This window comes from Ipomoea triloba, chromosome 3 (assembly GCF_003576645.1).
Source record: "Ipomoea triloba cultivar NCNSP0323 chromosome 3, ASM357664v1".
Lineage (NCBI taxonomy): Eukaryota > Viridiplantae > Streptophyta > Magnoliopsida > Solanales > Convolvulaceae > Ipomoea > Ipomoea triloba.
Window position 1 is genome coordinate 19,261,855 of NC_044918.1, and position 18,932 is coordinate 19,280,786.

At 34.1% G+C, this 18,932-nt stretch overlaps 4 protein-coding genes across 4 annotated transcripts; all 4 read left to right on the plus strand.

Moving 5' to 3' along the window:
• The first annotated feature begins 1,017 nt into the window (after window positions 1-1,017).
• On the plus strand, window positions 1,018-8,255 carry LOC116014317 (long chain base biosynthesis protein 1). The gene is made up of 13 exons (XM_031254347.1): window positions 1,018-1,171; window positions 4,134-4,326; window positions 4,416-4,510; window positions 5,246-5,337; window positions 5,658-5,751; window positions 5,843-5,915; window positions 6,027-6,159; window positions 6,333-6,507; window positions 6,709-6,849; window positions 6,919-7,014; window positions 7,175-7,316; window positions 7,411-7,538; window positions 7,651-8,255. Exons 2-13 carry the CDS (start codon window positions 4,212-4,214, stop codon window positions 7,822-7,824), a joined length of 1,458 nt encoding a protein of 485 aa, XP_031110207.1. The 5' UTR covers window positions 1,018-1,171; window positions 4,134-4,211; the 3' UTR covers window positions 7,825-8,255.
• A 1,088-nt stretch (window positions 8,256-9,343) lies between these two features.
• Window positions 9,344-13,377, plus strand: LOC116012076 (BRAP2 RING ZnF UBP domain-containing protein 1). The gene is made up of 11 exons (XM_031251544.1): window positions 9,344-9,730; window positions 10,257-10,365; window positions 10,446-10,560; window positions 10,690-10,787; window positions 11,173-11,279; window positions 11,404-11,653; window positions 11,889-11,942; window positions 12,120-12,263; window positions 12,411-12,475; window positions 12,879-12,933; window positions 13,014-13,377. Exons 1-11 carry the CDS (start codon window positions 9,411-9,413, stop codon window positions 13,164-13,166), a joined length of 1,470 nt encoding a protein of 489 aa, XP_031107404.1. The 5' UTR covers window positions 9,344-9,410; the 3' UTR covers window positions 13,167-13,377.
• A 1,795-nt stretch (window positions 13,378-15,172) lies between these two features.
• Window positions 15,173-15,800, plus strand: LOC116014521. Its single transcript, XM_031254593.1, has one exon. The coding sequence runs from the start codon at window positions 15,237-15,239 to the stop codon at window positions 15,657-15,659; it is 423 nt and encodes a 140-aa protein (XP_031110453.1). The 5' UTR covers window positions 15,173-15,236; the 3' UTR covers window positions 15,660-15,800.
• A 1,430-nt stretch (window positions 15,801-17,230) lies between these two features.
• On the plus strand, window positions 17,231-17,912 carry LOC116014228. The gene has a single exon (XM_031254241.1). It carries the CDS (start codon window positions 17,321-17,323, stop codon window positions 17,738-17,740), a length of 420 nt encoding a protein of 139 aa, XP_031110101.1. The 5' UTR covers window positions 17,231-17,320; the 3' UTR covers window positions 17,741-17,912.
• The last annotated feature ends 1,020 nt before the right edge of the window (window positions 17,913-18,932 follow it).

The window sequence follows — 18,932 nt, forward strand, 5'->3', positions numbered from 1 at the left end:
GTAACCCATCTAATTTGATGACATGGAAAAATAAAATTAGAAAAAATGATGACATGTTATTTATATGGATGTTTTGGATGATTTCTACCATATTTCAATAATGAAAAAATAATAATTTCTTGCAATGAAATAGGGTAGAAATCAAAATTGTTATATAAAGTTTTAACTACATGAGTGTATGTATAGCGGGGTATTCACTATCGTTCGGCAATGAGATTTCATGGAAATCGATATATGAAAATTAAATTATTTTTATAATAACTTAAGATATATTGTATTGGGTAAATTTTATTTTATTTTAAAAATAAATTAATATTTTTTTATTTTTGGATAATTGAATAACTTAAGATAGTGTATTTTTGGATGATTTCTTGGAAAGAAATAGGGCAGAAATCAAAGTTGCTATTTAAAATTTCAACTACAGTGTCGTTCGACAATGAGATTCTATGAAAATTGATATATAAAAATTAAATTATTTTTTTTAAAAATAATAAAATTTACCCAATATAATATCTTAAGTTATTATATTTAATTTTAATATATTGATTTTCATGGAATTTTATTGCCGAACAACTTTGAATATCCCACTATACATACACAGTCGTGCAGTACACTGTAATTAAAAATTATATAACAACTTTGATTTCTACCATATTTCATTGCAAGAAATCATTTTCTTCATTAATGAAATAGGGTAAAATCATCCAAAACATTCATATAAATAACATGTCATTATTTTTTATTATTTTATTTTTTTATGTCAACAAATTAGATGGGTTACTTGTTAGAAATGGGCTAAATATGCTAGATGAAAAATAATTAGGAGTATAATAACTTAGATGGACCATATTTTAATTCATGGTGCTAGATGAACAATCAGTATTAAGTACTTGGGTCTATTTGACCTTTTTGCCTAAAAAATACTACTCCGTTGTTTTTAGAAAAATCTTAATCAATTAGAAGTGTCTGAGTCTCTGTAAATAAATAAAAGAAATAAAAAAGCACTGTCCATCAAAGACTAGTGACCAGACGTTAGTTCTTGGAATATTCAAACCCAGCTAGATCAACTTGTGAAAAGAAGAAAACGAAATTAGAAGGAGAAAATCTGAGTACTGTAGAACGGAAGGGGCGGCTCTCTATTGCTTCAGGCGGCATTGAGTTTCTCCATCAGGTTAGCTTTCAATTCTTAACATGTATATCCTTGCAAATCTTAATTTTCTCCCAAATACAATGGCGGATCTGCAGCTGTGGGGCTGTTAGCTGTATATATATAAATTTTTTTTTTTTTATAGTTTCTTTTCCATAGTTGGCAATAACTTGCAAATGCTCAGGTTTGAACCAATCTTCAACCTTATTCTCTTTATTAGTTAGCCCTAATTCCATAATTGAGTAAATCCCTAATTCCCTAAATCTTCAACCTTCAACCTATTTTTTTCTATTTATTTTCGTATTATCTGTATATTATTTGTATATTTCCCCAATGTTTATCAATTTCTGTATAATCTATCAATCTATGTATATTTCCCCAATTTTTATCAATGGTTCCACTATTGTACTGCTCTGCTTCCAGTATGCAATTAGTCCACTGCTGTCTGCGGGTAATACTAATAAAAAAAGTTGAAAAAGAGAAACATAGAGATTAGGAAATTTTAATGTATACAGTATGTATGTGTTTAATATAAATTACAAACAGTCAAACGCTATATTAAACATTTGCCTCTGCGCCTCTGCGCCTCTGCTTCCAGTATGCACTGTTTGTCTATATGCTATAATGTATTTACGTATATAAGTGTAGTAGCAATGTAGCATAGTCCACTGCTTATAAGTTATAAATGTCATAATGTGTATTAATCCACTGTTGTTAGTCCACTGCTTCCAATATGCTATATAAATATGACAGAGCCTAAAGGAGTACTATCCCGTAGTTCATCATAAACATTGTATTGTAATTTATAATGTATTTTGTATTTGAACCATATTATCGGTGTTTGATAATTGATATTTTGTCGTGGATATTTTTGAATTCATTTGAACTTCGCCCCCACTCAGAAATTTTTTTGGATCCGTCCCTGCCCAAATATTTGAGTTCTGTGAAGAATTTTGGTTTGTTTATTATTATTATTATTACTCCGTATTATTTATTTATGAGCTCATGAGTTGCAAAAAAATTGAATTTCTGTAATTTTTTTTACTGAAAATTAGAAAATGGGTACAAGAAATTTTGAATTTTGGTCAATACATTGAATCTTTGTTTGAAGATTTTGCCTCAACTTGTATTGATCTCTTTATAGATTAGCTATTATTGCTGTTGCTTTCGATGTTTATGTTCATGAATAAATCTTGTGCGTTATTTTCCTACTCACGCTCTCTGTTTTGTTTAATCGATATTCCAACATTTTGCCAGTATTGTGGTGAATCTGGCAGCCCAATTTGAAAATTGATTTAATAAATGAATACAGTGATAGAAATATAGAATAAATCAGTTTGGAGTTTGATTGTTTGAATATTATTCAGATCAAGTGCTCAACACCATTAGGGGGTCTTTTAGAGAATGGGACTGTGAAGACAAGAGTACTAGGCAGCCTATCTAAAATTTTCTAGACTTTGTTAGTAATATTAGGAGAAGCTATGAAGAATACTTGAAAGCATACCTCTAGTACGGTCAGAATGTTAATGATGAAAAAACCAAGGAAACCACAACTAAGGAGTGTTCAAGTCCAACTAATAGCAACACCATTTGTGAATTTTTTGGGCTTTCTGCAGACAAGAAAAAACTGGATATTGGTTTTTGGCTAATTTGAAGAGTGGTTTTTAGACAATTTTTTCTCCTGCAAGTGTTTGTTTTTTGGCAGGAAAAGGGGAAAAAAAAGTTAGACGTGTGCTTATAGCTCACGTCTCGCCCCAGCTGTCGGCCAACTTTGAATCTATTTTTTTTAATTGTTTTTTCTTTTGCTTTTCTTTTTTTTCTTTTATTGTGGTCGTTGCATATGGCCGTAGCTATATGTAACGGCGACCATTTTTATTTTTGTTTTTATTTTTTTTTAAAATTACATGAGTTTTTTATTGTTTTTTTATATTTTGATTTAATTTTTTTTCTTATATTTTTTTAAAATTATATTTTTATATTTTGATTGTTTTTTAAATATGTAACATAATTTTTTAATGTAATATATAATTTTAATAATATATTTTTAATTACGGAGTAAAATTTTATATCTATTAATTTAATTAAATTTTGGATGATTTAATTATAATTATAATTTAAAATAATTGATATATATTAGTGGGTTCATAAAAAAAACTGAGAAAAAACTAAAAACTATTAGGAAGAGAGGTTTTTGAGATTGAGTGAGATAGTGGATGGTGAGGTGGATGCTGGGGCCCACAAGAAACTGGAAGCAAAAAGCTCACTAATGAAGTAATGAGGTTGCTCTAAAAGCAAACTTGAGTTTGAATTCTATAGCCCACATATTTGTGTGTATTTAGTCCCTTATTTTGTTAATATACTTTGGTGTAATGGGTTACTAAGGTATTTGTATATGGCTGTATTTGATGTTGATAATTTGTAATTGTATTGCTATAAATCCTGTGGTCATTGTTTTGAACAAAAAAATGTGCTGAAAATCCCAATTGATTCCAGTGTGAGCAATTTGACCTCCTGCCCCTTTGCTTGCAAAGGTGGTGCATTTTGTGACAATAGCTTCAGCTGGCTGTTTTGCCTTGTCTTTTGCTGAAGGTTCCTTTGTACTTTCTCTTACATAAAATACACACTGGTCAGAATGAACTTAAGCAACCCAAATGTGGAAGCTATTATCTTCAACAATTGAATTAGATAATCCACCTACTCAAACCAGGAGTGTTAGAGCTTCATCCAATTCATCAATTAGGCGGCAATTTCATGTCCTAGTGGATGAGGAAAATAAAATGAATAAAAATTTTCACTAATATGAGGACAAGTTAATTATTAAACAAAGCATGAGGCCTGTTTGTGTAAGTTAATTCTGTGGATGCCTATGCATATGCATCTCTGCATTCTAGGTTTCACAGTCTCATTTGTTCTATCTCATAGTTCCATTTTAATATGCAAACAAGAGAATGCTGCAAGTCTAATACAGCTCTGCTGAATATGGCAGATTAGCAGAATCAGATAAAAGATCATAAGGAACAGTGTATTTCTCCTGAGGCTCACAAATTGAAATATCCGTGTCATAATGGACACAACCATGTCACTTTTTATGGATAGGTTGAAACATGCTTCTGAATGGGTGGCGTCAACATTTGAGGCTCCATTTTCAGGAGCTGTTCTTTTTGGGGTGCCTGTTGGAGGTATTTGTTTCTTTATTGAAAGTCTTCAAGAGTTTTTTATTCTTCTTGACATGATTTTTTTAAAAACCTATTTTTCATTTTGCTTGTAGGACATCTTTTTGTGGAGGGACTTCTTCTGGTGGTCATCTTTTTCCTTCTCTCCCAGAAGAGTTATAAACCACCCAAAAGACCACTTACAAAGAAGGTTTGTTCTGTAATATAACATGATCCTTGAAAAAGCATGGGTTTAGGCTCAAGATGGGTATCTTTTTAGTTAGTTTATGTAGGCATAATTTTTACATAAACAGTCATAGAATTCCACTGAGTGGGGATCCACTTGTAACAGTGTACTTACCTCAACATATTTTTGCAATGATTTGGTGGATTACTTTTGCTGTTTTTTGGCATTGCCTTCATGGTTGTAGCACTTCGACTTCATCAGAGTACCAAAAGTTCTATATTAGAACATGTCACCTATTAAAATATGTTTTTCATTTGAATTAAATTAGACTGTTATTGAGAACACACATTTATTATGTTATATTTATCCTTAACATCACCAAAATAGCAAAAACTTTTGGAGTATTTTTTGGCACTATTCTCAATGCAGGCCCTTGATGTTGATTTTTTTTTTTTTTGGGATGGTGTTGGAATGATCTAATATTTGAAGAAGATATCCACTATATTAATGATATAATATCTTCTAATGGCAGTTTGTTTGATGTAACTGAAAATTGATGAATAGCTGTAAGGAGTCATAAAAGTTAGTTAAATTACATAGTTGTTGTAAATAGATCCCTTCTCATGCTAATTAGTAATATCATCTTCTGCTAGGATAAACTTTTTGCATTTCCAAGTATGCCTATCTTCATATTAATGTAATTCAACAGGACTTCTTTCTATCATGCAATCTGATTAATGTTCTTGCTGTTGATTTTAGGAAATAGATGAGCTATGCGATGAGTGGGTCCCAGAACCTCTTATCCCTACGATCACAGATGAGATGAAACATGAACCTCAAGTATTGGAAAGGTGGAAATTCTCACCAAATTATTTGCTTCCATCATGTTGTTAGATTTTGAAGAGATGTGTTCTAGTGTGCCCTTTGCTGCTCTTGTTATTGTGAACATGGATCAGCATAGAGCTGTGGAGGAAAAAATATGTTTTTTTTTTTTTTTTTTTAAATGTCTTGCGCGACTAATTTCTGTAAACAAAGGTGCAAAATAGACTTTTTCACACCTGCACTATTCAAGTTTGAAATTTTGTAAATTTCTTTTGGATAATTAAGTTGCCATGCTTCTTAAAAGGTACATATTCTTCAGATGCCTTCCTTAAAAGTTGTCTTTGAACAGCGCTGCAGGACCCCATACTGTAATTAATGGTAAAGAAGTTGTGAACTTTGCTTCAGCAAATTACCTTGGTTTAGTTGGACATGAAAAGATACTCGTAAGAAAATTTGTTTTGTAGGTTCCAATCTTTACTTCTTATCTTGCTTTTTAGTTTAGTAGGGATCATTCACACCTGTGTTTTGGTGCAGGAAACATGTACTACAGCACTGGAAAAGTATGGTGTTGGGTCTTGTGGTCCTCGTGGGTTTTATGGAACCATTGGTAAGATTTAAAATGCATAGTGGAGCTTCAATACGGCAACTACTTGTACATTGCAATTTTCCCCTTCATGGTCTGATTGTAAGACCCATCTTACATTCTTCATTTATGCAGATGTTCACCTGGATTGTGAGGCCAGAATAGCGAATTTTATTGGAACACCTGATTCTATACTCTACTCTTATGGACTTTCTACAATGTTCAGTGCAATTCCAGCATTCTGCAAAAGGGGAGATGTGATTGTTGCGTGAGTATGCCTATGCTTGTACTTATTGATTACCTTTGGGGTCAAAATAAACTTGATGAGTTGTATTTATACGTTCCTTTGATGAGTTGTCCTTAAATGGAGTGTCATGGTTTCTGGCACGAAATCTATATATTGCTCAACCGATAATTTCACAGTGGTCTTTGCTCTTTCAGGGATGAGGGAGTTCACTGGGGAATACAAAATGGCCTTCAGCTATCTAGAAGTACAATCATATATTTCAAGCACAACAATATGGAGTCATTAAGGAACAGTTTGGAGAAAGTAACTCAAGAAAATAAGCGAGCTAAGAAAGTCAGGCGCTATATTGTTGTGGAAGCAGTATATCAGGTATGAAGTGTTTAACTGTTTATATTGAGAAACCTTATATTACAACACTTTGGCACCACATGGAACAAATTTTGTCCCACTAAAGCATCGGAAACTTTCATTTTTGCAAGATTTTAAGTTCTCCTTTCACATGTCTTCTACTTATATTCCATTGCACATATTAGTTTCATGTCTTTTGACATTATTTTCTGCTACCTGCAGAATTCTGGCCAAATTGCTCCATTGGATGAAATAATAAAACTTAAAGAACAATATAAGTTCCGTGTTTTACTTGATGAGAGCAATTCCTTTGGTGTACTTGGCAGTTCTGGAAGAGGTCTTACTGAACACTACAGAGTTCCGGTATGTTAACATTTTTCATTTTAGTTATCGAATCTTTGTGCTCTTATACTGAATGGGAATCGGTTACAGGTTGAAAAGATCGATATCATAACAGCTGCAATGGGACATGCATTGGCCACTGAAGGAGGATTTTGCACAGGCAGTAATAGAGTCATCGATCACCAGGTGTGAATGTGTGATGACTAATGAGTGTGCTAAAATGCAACTGCAAGTTTTCTGCAAAAGAAGACATTTACTCTTTTGCCCCCACCTTTACCTTTGTGCGTGCGTGTATGTATGCGTGTATATGCACATGTATCTTAATATACTTTGGTTCTTGTGGCAGCGACTCAGTAGTTCTGGTTATGTCTTTTCTGCTTCTTTGCCTCCGTATTTAGCAAGTGCTGCAATCAAGGCCATTGATATCATAGAAGAAAATCCTGCTCTCATTACAAAACTGAGGGAAAATATCAAAATACTGCTCAAAGGTCTATGCTTACAAATTATCTTGTATTGTCCTTAGTCCTATTCCAAGAACTGTCGAGAATTATGAGGTACAATGATTTTTTTGTGGTCCTGCAGGTCTATCAGGTATAAAGGGTCTAGATTTAGTGAGTGATCCACTTTCCCCCATTGTATTCCTTAAACTAAAGAAGTCCACCGGTTCTTTGAAGAGCGACCTACAAGTGCTAGAGGATATTGCTGATCATGTAAGTACCGTTCTTGATACTCAAACGGCGACATCTGCTTATTCTAGACTCAGTCCTTCCAGTTTCAAACGAGCTCTTGTTTATCAAATAAAAACCAAAATTTACGTTGCAGGTTTTGAAGGAAGAGTCGGTTTTTGTTGCAACTTCCAAGAGATCGATGCTGGATAAATGCAACTTGCCCGTTGGAATTAGGTTGTTCGTCTCTGCTGGTCACTCAGAATCTGATGTGGTGAAAGCGAGTGAATCTTTGAAGAGAGTTGCTGCGAAGTTGTTGACGGATCAATGATCAGGGTGGTGCAGATTAGATCTAAGTTTAGAGTGGTTCATCATCAAGCCAGACGAGGAATGGGTAAAATCTGCATACATTTATCGAAATATTTGATTCACCACGATAACAGGCTCTTGTTTTATGGAATTTTTACATTTTGTGGCCGGAAGACTTTGCATTTGAATGATCAAACCGTCTATAGATTGCAAGCCGGAGAATTTAATTCCCTTTGCTATGTTTCGTCTGCATTGTTCCTTGTGTGTGGAGGACAAAAAGGGTGTTGTTATTAATTGTATAGACAGAACTTTTATTTTCTCCTGACAGCATTTATTTTGTTTTTTTGGAATGTATTCAAAAGTAACTTTACAATAGTTTTCATGAATTTGTGATTAGCATCTATCTTCTCAATTCTCAACTTCAATTTGTCTAAGAAAGGCTATGTTTTCAAATGAGCAAAGTTTACTTTTATTTCTACCTTCTAAGTTCTAACTTATTATGACATTGTCCTATTTAATCGTATTTTTTTTTAAACATTACATTCTATATTTTTAATTATTTGTCACAATTAAACATTCTTTTAAAATTTTATTATTTTAGCATTTAATAAATATTGTTAATATGTAATTTAATAATTTGATTAAAAGAGTTTATAAAAGATGGAGAGAAATTACATATTAGGAAAAAAGATTGAATGATAAAACTCCATATTAATTTATTATTATTATTATTAAATGTTGAAATGATAAAACATTTAAATGCATGATTAATCGAGACAACCAAATAAAAGTCAGTGATATAATGTTACAATTTTCTTTTTAAAGACTATATAGTAATGTTACAATAATTGACAGTGGCAATGACATCATGTGTTTGCCAAAACCTTGAAAGTATTTTTCTTTTAGGATACGTCATGTCAACGAGAAAATAGAGGTGTGGTCAATGAAAAATATAAGAGATTTTCAGGAAAACGACTTTTTTTTTGGGAAGTCATTTTCCGTTTGCACCAGTGGAGCAGCCAATCATTTCCGTCGCCCATCACCACCCACTACCCTTACCCCTACCCACCTCCCGCCACCACCACCACTCCCACCACGTATAGATGATAATCATTCATGCAACGTATAGGACCGTTCTTCGCTGCTAAGAACTCTCCATTACTTGCATGCATCAAAGTAACATTTAAACAATGATAATTGTATTAAGTGTGAATGAAGATTATACCCTTCGTTTATGTCTGTTTTTTCTATTTTTTTTTAAAAATACATTATGCTATAAGAATTGTAATATACAATATTTTGGTCAACAATAGCTTCTGTTATGTTTTCTTACTATTATTACTATGTTCATATATCCACCATATATTTTCTTATATTCTTCAATTATAATAATATATAGACATTATATATTAGAGTATTATATAAGTTATTTTCTAAAATATAAATATCAAATTTATAAAAATAGCTTACATTATTATTATTATTATTATTATTATTATACAATAATATAATATCTACACCTCCCCTCGAGCCTCGAAATAAAAATCTCCTGATTTACCGAATGCTCTATATTTGACATCGAATGATCGAATCTTACCACAATCAACCATGTTCGCCCTCCAAATCCACTCCGTCGACTTCCCACAGCCGCTTCCCACCGCCACCACCTCCGCCGTCCGCGTCTCCGACGCCTCTGATTCTATCGCCAAGCTGAACCCTGCAGAGCAGCGGGGCGTCGCGCACCTCTTCCGCCACCTTCCTCCCTCCACATCCACCACCTACGCCTCCGCCCTCACCGGTATAGCCAATCCGATCGCTCGCACCACCACTCTCTTTGTTGTTGCTGTCCCCAATTATCTTTCGCCCGATGACTTCCTCCTCTTCTGCGCCTCCCACGTCGAACACTTCACAGGAATCCTTTTTCTCAGGTAGTGTGTTTCGCCGTGGTGCAGTCAACTCTTTCTAGCTGAATTTGCGATTATACTCACTTATACACACAATTCTTGAATACACTATTTCAAGCTTGAGAAAATGAAAATGATCACTTGTATAATTTGAGAAAATGAAAATGATCACTTATATGAAGAAAAGAGTGCACATTCTAATGCTTATTTATGTGTTGTACATTTGTTAGTTCTTGAGGGCATTTATCAACTCTTTCTTGCTGATTTTGCGGTTATGCTCACTTATACACACGTTTCTTGAATACACTATTTCATGTTTGAGAAAATGAAAATGATCACTTGTATAATTTGAGAAAATGAAAATGATCACTTATTTGAAGCAAAGAGTGCACATTCTAATGTTTATTAGTGTGTTGTACATTTGTTAGTTCTTGAGGGCATAAAGCTTAATATATATTTATATGACCTTCATAGCTTTGGAGTATGATTCAGGAATGATTGCTTGTGAAATACACATAGGTGCACTGATGCTTACTTAGTATATATGCAGGAATGACGTCATGGAAGATAGATATAGTGTGTTGATAACATTGGTGAGTCAATTGGCTGCGGATGGATTCTACTGTAGTTATAATGGTAAAAGGTTTAAGCCCACTGAGGTATTTACTTCTCTTAAAGATTGTTTGTGATTCTATCAATTTATTCTTGGCTAGTATTCATTGTTGATTTGATTATCCAGGGTGAGGTTTGCCACATTTATTTTACTCAATCAGTGGAATGCACAGAATCAGCAGAAATAGCAAGCATACCTCCGCTGGGTTATACTGAATTGCCTACTTGTCCAGTTTGTCTAGGTTCAGTAGACTCAGATTTTGTTATAAATATGTGAACTGGGAAATTTCTAGTAATATTTACTTATCCCTTTCCATATATAGTTTTCTGATCACAACAACAATTTGTCATTATTGTCTTAAATATTACAGAAAGACTGGACCAAGACACAAGTGGAATACAGAGTACACTTTGTGACCATTCATTTCATTGTTCATGTGTTTCAAAATGGACCTACTCTTCATGCCAGGTTAGTTTGCAAATAGATGTTGATGGGTACCTTATCTTTTGCACTATAATTGCTGGTTCTACATGAGTTTTTATTAGGAAGGCCAGAGGTTTATTATATTTTCCTGCTATTTTAAATCATTTCTTGAACTTAGAAGACCAACTGGCATGAAAGTTGAGCAGTTTCTGTTTTCTCACCCCTCATATTTCTAGGGTGGCTTGAACTTGAACCTTGTCTATTGTAATAGAAATATGGAAGAGAGAGGGGGGCTGGGGGAGTGGGTAGGGGTTTGCTCCTAATTTTGTCTGGTTTAGTTGATCATTCCTGCCATATTTATCTGATGTGTATTCCGTGCCGAATATCATATCTTCACTTTTCCCCTTCATCATGCAGTTTTATTTGACAGGTCTGTCGACTTTGCCAGCAGCAGGATGAAAGACCAACCTGCTCTGTATGTGGAACACCAAAGAACCTTTGGGTCTGTTTGATTTGTGGCTTTGTTGGATGTGGAAGGTAATAGTTCTGTCTTATTCTTATGGTTTATGCATGTTTGTTAGAGTTCTTATTCATTATAATCCATTAATCCCCTTTCACCTCCAGGATATTGACATAGATTTGAATGATCTTGTTAACATAGGTATGAAGAAAAACATGCCATTAGACATTGGAGTGATACACAGCATCATTATTCTCTTGAATTAGAGACACAGCAAATCTGGGATTATGTAGGGGACAAATATGTTCACCGATTGAATCAATCAAAAACTGATGGCAAGCCAGCTACAATGAATTCTTCCTGTGCTGCATCTGACGGTGAATGTGGTATGTTTGGGTATGATGAGGATCCAGGTCTCAGTGGGGCGCTTTATAACAGCAAAGTCGAAGCGGTAACGTCTTTGATTTTATTGCATGGTTCTACTTGTCGAGTACTTAGTTTATCTAGTATGTTGCATTCTACATTCTTCTTCTTATTCTTCTTATTCTTATTATTCTTATTGTTTGTTGTTGTTGTTGTTGTTGTTGTTGTTCTTATTATTATTATTATTATTATTATTATTATTATTTCTTCCCTTATGCTTGAGAGGTTAGTTTGTGATTTTGTTTCCCTTATATAAACCATAGGTTGTGGATGAGTATAACATTCTACTTGCCAGCCAGCTGGAGACTCAAAGACAGGTGAAGCCCAGACATCTCTTGATTTATGTGTATTTTGTTATTTACTCGTCCCTTTGACATATAATAAGTAATAACCATTCGAAGGAAGTTAGCGATAGTGGGTGATTGTCATGCATCATTTCACCAATATTAAACCACTAATAAACAAAGCTTGGTTTCGCCTATGTTTTCTTTCAGCATTATGAATCTCTACTAGCCGAGGAGAGAAGTGGAAAGGAGAGCACAATATCCAAAGCAGTGGAGAAGGCGCTATTTTCAAAAACACATGAATTGCAGTCCAGAATTGAAAAGTGTGAGGAGGAGAAGAAGGCCGTTACAGAAGTAAGTCCTTCGAACATTAACCTCAAAGGATTCAAAATGGTTATTTCTTGCTCTCGGAATTTGGCACACACAAACCTCTGGATTGATTTTGCCTTTCCAACCTATTCAGTGGATGACTAATGGAACAAACTCCTTTTTTGTTGTCAGAGAAATAAAGTACTTATGGAAAAACAAGAAAAATTGCAGAAGAATTATAAAGAAATTGAGAAAAGGTATAGCAGTTTAGTCTATTCTACATGTTCTCCTTTTATGCATCTGTACATTTATACTATATAGGATCAGAGGATGGACAGTTTAGTCTGTTGGTGTCTTTTTATGCATGAACCATGGTGCCTGTTTCGATCTCAATATGAAAACAAACACCCATTTTTGTATAAGTGAAGCAAAGACATTAGGCTATGCCCTACTACTTTCTTTAATCCTCGCTTATTCTGCTTTTTGTTCTTGTTTCTCAAGTTAGTTTTCTCCTTTTTCTTGTATTTATATCATAAACAATGTAAAATGACTAGACAGCATGACTTGAAATGTGTATTCTATGACAAACTGTTCACTCTAGAACCAAATGTTTCTATAGTACCAAGATTTTTATTTTAATACATTGTACTTGTTCTTTAGGGAAACACTTTTACTGAAATCGAAGGACGAGCATATCCAGGACCTCGAAGAACAGGTAATTACAAAACATATTCACATGCATTTTGCACTTTTAACTTTTCCCATGAATTTACAAGTCAAACTGATGTATTGCAGATCAGAGATATAAAAGTTTACATTGAAGCCCAGAAAAAGCTCGCTAAAATGGGTGTTTCAGATGGGAAGGACGGGACGGTTTTATCTGTAGAATCTAATCAGTCATCTTCAGGCGGATCTAAAAGGAGAACAAAGCAAGGTCGAAGACGATGATGATCTTATGAGACCCGCGACCCGTGTATGAATTTAGTGGGCTTGCCTGTTCTATAGGATCAACATGTTTGGAGCATTTTAGAGAATGCTCTCTGATTGAATGTGTGTATATTTTCAGTTCACTAACCAGTACAGATGCTATGACTTGGTTTACAATGACTGACATTTAGTTTTAGCTACAATTTTAGTTTTCTACATTTTTCTTTTCAAATTTTATTTTGTGGATGCAATTTCAGGTAATTTTCCTTTCTGGTCAAAACTGCACAAAAATTATTTGTAGTAAGAATCAATAGGGTCAAAGAGGCCTTCATCAAGCCATCGAATTTAAAAAAGTTTCGATCAAGTATCTCAACTAATCATTTTAATGCATTAAATTACTTGGTAATGCAACTTACCTGTTAAATTATTTTAATTTCTTAACTTGTAGTTGGATCGCTGTTGGAACGCCATCATTTATAATTTAAAACAATGTGCTGGCAAGAAGACCTCAAGTTGTCATTCTGTAATTGCGTTACAACTTACAACCAAATTTCTTTTTCTTCTTTAATTCTTTTTTTTTTCCACCGAAATATTCGGAAAGTATATACCATTTCCTACCCATGGGCCATGGCCTACCGTTTAAGCCTTGAAAAACTGTTTTTATTATTTTTTTTTAGAATAATACTACAAGTATTTTTACTTTTTACTTTTTTTTTTTATATCCCATATTTTACTTACTATTTACGTAACATACTTTAATTCATTAAAAAAAAGTAAATTTTAGTTTTTATTCATTTCTTTTCTCTTCCTCCAATAAAATCAATTAAATCATAACACATAGAGAGAATTTTACTTGCTTGGAGTCCATTTATCATATTCCTCTTTTAAAAAGATTTATTTTGTTATGTTCACTTACTATATTATTTATAAGTTTTTTTTTAGGGTCACACTTGTGTGAGACCGTCTCACGGATCCTTATTCGTGAGACGTGTTGGGTCGGGTCAAAGCACCATGCAAATGTAATACTTATATGCTCAAATATAACACTAATCAAGGATACAATTTTTGTTACTTATAAGAGAAAAAGTAATACATTTTTCATAATAAGTAATGTTGACAAGTGTCCCTTACTTATACGGGCAAATATAATACTTTTGAGGAAAAAAGTAATACTTTTAAATCGAAATGTAAAAGTATTGTATTTTCCTTTAAAAGTATTACATTTACCCTTATAAGTAACAAAAATTTTATTTATGATTAGTATTACATTTAGCATATAAGTATGACATTTGTGCATATAAGTGTTACATTTGCATCATGACCTGACCCGACCCGTCTCATGGTGAGATGGTCTCACACAAGTTTTTGCTTTTTTTTTTTTTTTTTTTTTTACTTTCATTATTCTTACTACTGTAAGGCTAATTCAAATTCAGTACAAATTGCATCAAAATTGACTCTTATTTGACTTTCAACCACATGGTTTGTACTTACATTAGCAATTCGTTTATCAACTGCCCTAAACTGTTTGGTTATAATTTTTTTAATTAATTATATATACCAATAAAGTATGAATAACATAACTCGAGTTTCTTTTAAAATAAAATAAGGTGAATTTCTTTTAGTTTAACCTGAAGTCTGAGTTTGAATCCAGCTCTAGTGCTCCACTAAGACAGCCGCACGATACATAGTCTATAACATATATATAACTTTAAATAAAATGTGACAAATTTAATTCTCATTTATTAAAACAATTTAAAAATAAAAAGAAAAAAAAGTCAAAACTATTCCAAAGGATTCAAATAACATTGGCTAAGTCAAAAGGTCAAAGCTAAGATTGATTCTTCTTCTTCTCAAAGCTAAGCTAGCTAGTCTCAAACAACATGAGTCCTCATACAGGTTTTCTTTTGTTCACACATCACACCTGGCCTGGCTTCGTTTCAACTTCAAATTTAATTTTATTAATTAGTTTTCTTGCTCTCATTCAGGCCTATAAATAGCTTTAGCTCGGAGGAAACTTGCTCATCATCAATAAACCACCCATCCAACAACATAACAACAAACAAAAACCTCAAACCAAATCTGAAGAACATAATGAGTGTGGAAATCCTTGATGGTGCTACTATTCTTAACTTCGTTCAAGACGAAAAGGTGTTTGATGAATTCGTGCATGAACGTTTCGATAACCTCGATAGCAACCGCGATGGAGTTCTCTCCTATGCGGAGCTGTTGAAAGAGCTGCGGAGCCTAAGAGTTTTGGAGATGCATTTTGGTGTAGATGTGGAGACCAATCCAACCGAGCTTAACCGAGTTTATGACTCAATGTTTGTTCAGTTCGATAGGGACTCTAGTGGGGAAGTGGACGTGAAGGAGTTCAAAGAAGAGATGAAGAATATGATGGTGGCGATGGCGAATGATATTGGGTTCTTGCCGGTTCAAATGCTGCTTGAGGAAAATAGTTTCTTGAAGAAAGCTGTTGAGAAGGAGACAACAAAAATAATTGCTAATGCTGCCTAATTAACAACTTATTTTTTCCTCTTTTTTCTTTTTTGGTATGTTGCTTTTGAAACTAAAATCATATTTTGTATTGTATGTCTGAAGGACATTTCTTGTTATGAAGCAGTATAATTTACTAATGAAAAGAAAACAAAGCCATCAGTATGTTGTTATTTTTTTTTTTTGGGGCGGGAATTTAAGATTGTTTCATACCTAAAGTTAAAATCAAATACTTAATGTTTAGTTAAGGATAAATGAATATCTTCTATTCAAAAACACCTCAAGTTATATAATTTTAGTTATAATTTGAGTTCATAATTAAAAAGTCATGACCTCAAAGTTGTTGTTAAACTTATACAATGTCTTGAGTTATAACAATGAGTGGAGGTACAATGTGGGCACCTACCCCCTTCACCCCCACCCCCTTATACGTGTGTGTGTGAGAGAGCAGAGATGGAGTTCCCCCTTATATGCGTGCGTGCAGTGTGTACGTGTGTGTGAGCAGAGACGGAGTTAGTGTGAGGGTAGCAGCCCCCTCCCCCCACCCCACCCTTTTATATATATGTGTATATACACATATATAGTGTTAAAGTGTAGATAAAACCTATATTTATGTTCAAATTGCTAATAGTTTGAGTACTTTAGTTGGTTGAATTCAAAACTTTGAGCTTAAAAAGTCTATGTCATAGGGCCAAATCTTATTAACAATATTTATTTATTTATTTTTATTTCTTTCATTCCTTCACAAGATAAATTAAATATTTTTGTATCTATCAAAAACATTCTATTGTAATTTATAATGTATTTTGTATTTTAAAACTTTATTATGACGTTTTGATATTTTGTCATTGATATTTCGTAATTTTCCTTCACAAGATAAATTAAATATTTTTGTATCTATCAAAAAGTCTCACACTATATTTAATTTATTGCAACCGCAAAACCATGGCCTGACATGAACAATGATGCAGAATTTTAGAATCTTTTGAGTAGTAAATTAATGGATTTTAAAATGGTAACTAAACCATAAACATTATATTTTGGTGCAATGAAGCACAAGAACATGTTAGTAACTTGTGAATATGTGATAGCAGGTTATTAAGATTTCAACACCATTTCTAACCAAAATCGCCTTTCCCGCGACCATTTATGGTCGACTCTCCTGAGAAAGACAAACAGTAATGATCCAGGAAGGTGATATTTTTTGGTCGCCCTCTTCGACCAATCAACAACTTTGAACCAATAAAAATAATGGGTCAATAAATTAGGCAAAATTTCTACGCGTTTTGAATTTGATTTATGTTTCCGTAGAAAAATTTGGTCACTAATTGCATGTTTTGTTGCAGTAGTTTTGGATGGTGACATGGTGTGATGTGCGACGTAACAGTGGGCAGGGTTCACTCTTTTTCTTCCTGCATATAAATAAATAAATTCAAAATAAAAGAGTCAAACCATTCCGGCCAACCGATTCAAATAAAATTGGCTAAGTCAAGAGGTCAAAGCTGATTCTTCTCAACGTCTCAAACAACATGAATTCTTACCCTGTTTTTCTTTTGTTCACACATACCTTCCCTTCAACTCCTCTACTTTTCTTCCTTTCATCCGTAACTATAAATAGCTTCATCTTGAAGAACATTTCCTCAGTTCAAACCTCCCAACAAACAAAAACCTCAAACCAAAAAATGAGTGTGGAAATCCTCGACGCTGCTACTATTCTTAACTTCGTCCAAGACGAAAAAGCCTTTGATGAATTCGTGAACGAGCGTTTCGACAACCTCGACATCAACCACGATGGAGTTCTCTCCTATGCGGAGCTGCTGAAAGAGTTGCGGAGTCTGAGGGTTTTGGAGATGCATTTCGGCGTAGATGTGGAGACCGATCCGGTCGAACTTAACTTGGTTTATGACTCGATGTTTGTTCAGTTCGATAGGGACTCAAGCGGGGTAGTGGATGTGGAGGAGTTTAAGGCAGAGACGAAGAATATGATGGTGGCTATGGCGAATGACATAGGGTTCTTGCCAGTTCAAATGCTGCTTGAGGAACATAGCTTCTTGAAGAAAGCTGTTGAGAATGAGTTAGCAAAAGTTGCTAATGCTGCATAATGATTAAGTTCTCTAATTTTTAAAATGTTTTTTTTTTGGGATATGTTGCTTTTAATTAAACAAATTAATTGGATTTTTGTGTTGTATGTCTGAAGGAAATTTCTTGTCAGGGAAGAGAATATTGTACTATTGAATATAAAAGAAAAAATCTAGGGTATGTTTTTGAATTATATATATATATACGATGATGACAATGACAAATGGCATGGGGTTCTTATTAGGCCTTTTTTAATATGTGAGGTTTTAAAAGATTTCGTATGCGTGATTAGAAAATAGAAAATGGGTGCGAGAGTGGTGCCTCACGCAGAGTAAAGCACCTCTCTTCTCTGCAAGTAGGCCCCACTTTCATTGCAAAAACTCCAAATTTGCAAGGCATCTTCCATTTTTCTCTTTCTTTCCATTCTCTCCTCCACTTCATCTAACCTTTTCTTAAAACTTGTGCAAAAACTACAAATGAGGAGGACCTTAGTTCAAATGGTGTTTCATGATCATAATTGAGAAAATTTTCATTTTGGTCCACTGACTATAGGGGTCCTCTTAATTGCAGTCCACGACTTTCAAAAATGTTAATTGCATACCCTGACTATTCAATTTTTGTCAATTTTGGTCACTTCGGTCAAATTACTAGCCAAATCTCACCGGAATTTCCTAAACCCTAAAATAATGAGGGCATTTTAGTTATTTCACCCCCTATTTCTTCTTTTCCGGCGAGCTACCATTTTTCTCCCGCGAGTAACTTGGTTGACCATGTTTTGGAGCTATTGGGTTTGGTCAATTTGTGTTGGTTTAGTGTAATGGCGGCAAATCAGTTCGACGAGCAACTTGGTTACCATGTTTTGGAGCAATTTGTGTTGGTTTATAAAAACTGCAGCGACCGGCGAGCAGTTCGGCGGTTGAAGCAGATCGGTGGCGGTCATCGGCGAACGAGGACAGCGGTGGTGGTGAGCTATGGTGGATTGACTGCTGGAGACGACAACCACTGGCCTTCATTCGCTCCCTCCCCCTCTCTTTGCAGGGACGTGAATTTGTTAGATTCAAATTGGTAGAAGCCATTTTGGTAGATTCAAGAGCATCAGAATTGCAGAAGGTACAAAGCTTACACGCATCCAACAAAGGAAATGACTAAAGAGAACATAACTCATTTTCCGGCGTAGCTTGCGGTGGAGGCAGCTCGAACTCGTCGGAGAAGAAA

What these genes read in the sequence shown, in the direction of transcription:
- LOC116014317 (XM_031254347.1), top strand. Translation starts at nt 4,212, where the DNA reads ATGGACACAACCATGTCACTTTTTATGGATAGGTTGAAACATGCTTCT. An exon ending in GAACCTCAAGTATTGGAAAG is followed by an intron (nt 5,338 to 5,657) that starts GTGGAAATTCTC and finishes GTCTTTGAACAG; the next exon opens with CGCTGCAGGACCCCATACTG. An exon ending in AGGGGAGATGTGATTGTTGC is followed by an intron (nt 6,160 to 6,332) that starts GTGAGTATGCCT and finishes TTGCTCTTTCAG; the next exon opens with GGATGAGGGAGTTCACTGGG.
- LOC116014521 (XM_031254593.1), top strand. Translation starts at nt 15,237, where the DNA reads ATGAGTGTGGAAATCCTTGATGGTGCTACTATTCTTAACTTCGTTCAA.
- LOC116014228 (XM_031254241.1), top strand. Translation starts at nt 17,321, where the DNA reads ATGAGTGTGGAAATCCTCGACGCTGCTACTATTCTTAACTTCGTCCAA.
- LOC116012076 (XM_031251544.1), top strand. Translation starts at nt 9,411, where the DNA reads ATGTTCGCCCTCCAAATCCACTCCGTCGACTTCCCACAGCCGCTTCCC. An exon ending in GGCTTTGTTGGATGTGGAAG is followed by an intron (nt 11,280 to 11,403) that starts GTAATAGTTCTG and finishes TTGTTAACATAG; the next exon opens with GTATGAAGAAAAACATGCCA. An exon ending in AGAAGAAGGCCGTTACAGAA is followed by an intron (nt 12,264 to 12,410) that starts GTAAGTCCTTCG and finishes TTTTGTTGTCAG; the next exon opens with AGAAATAAAGTACTTATGGA.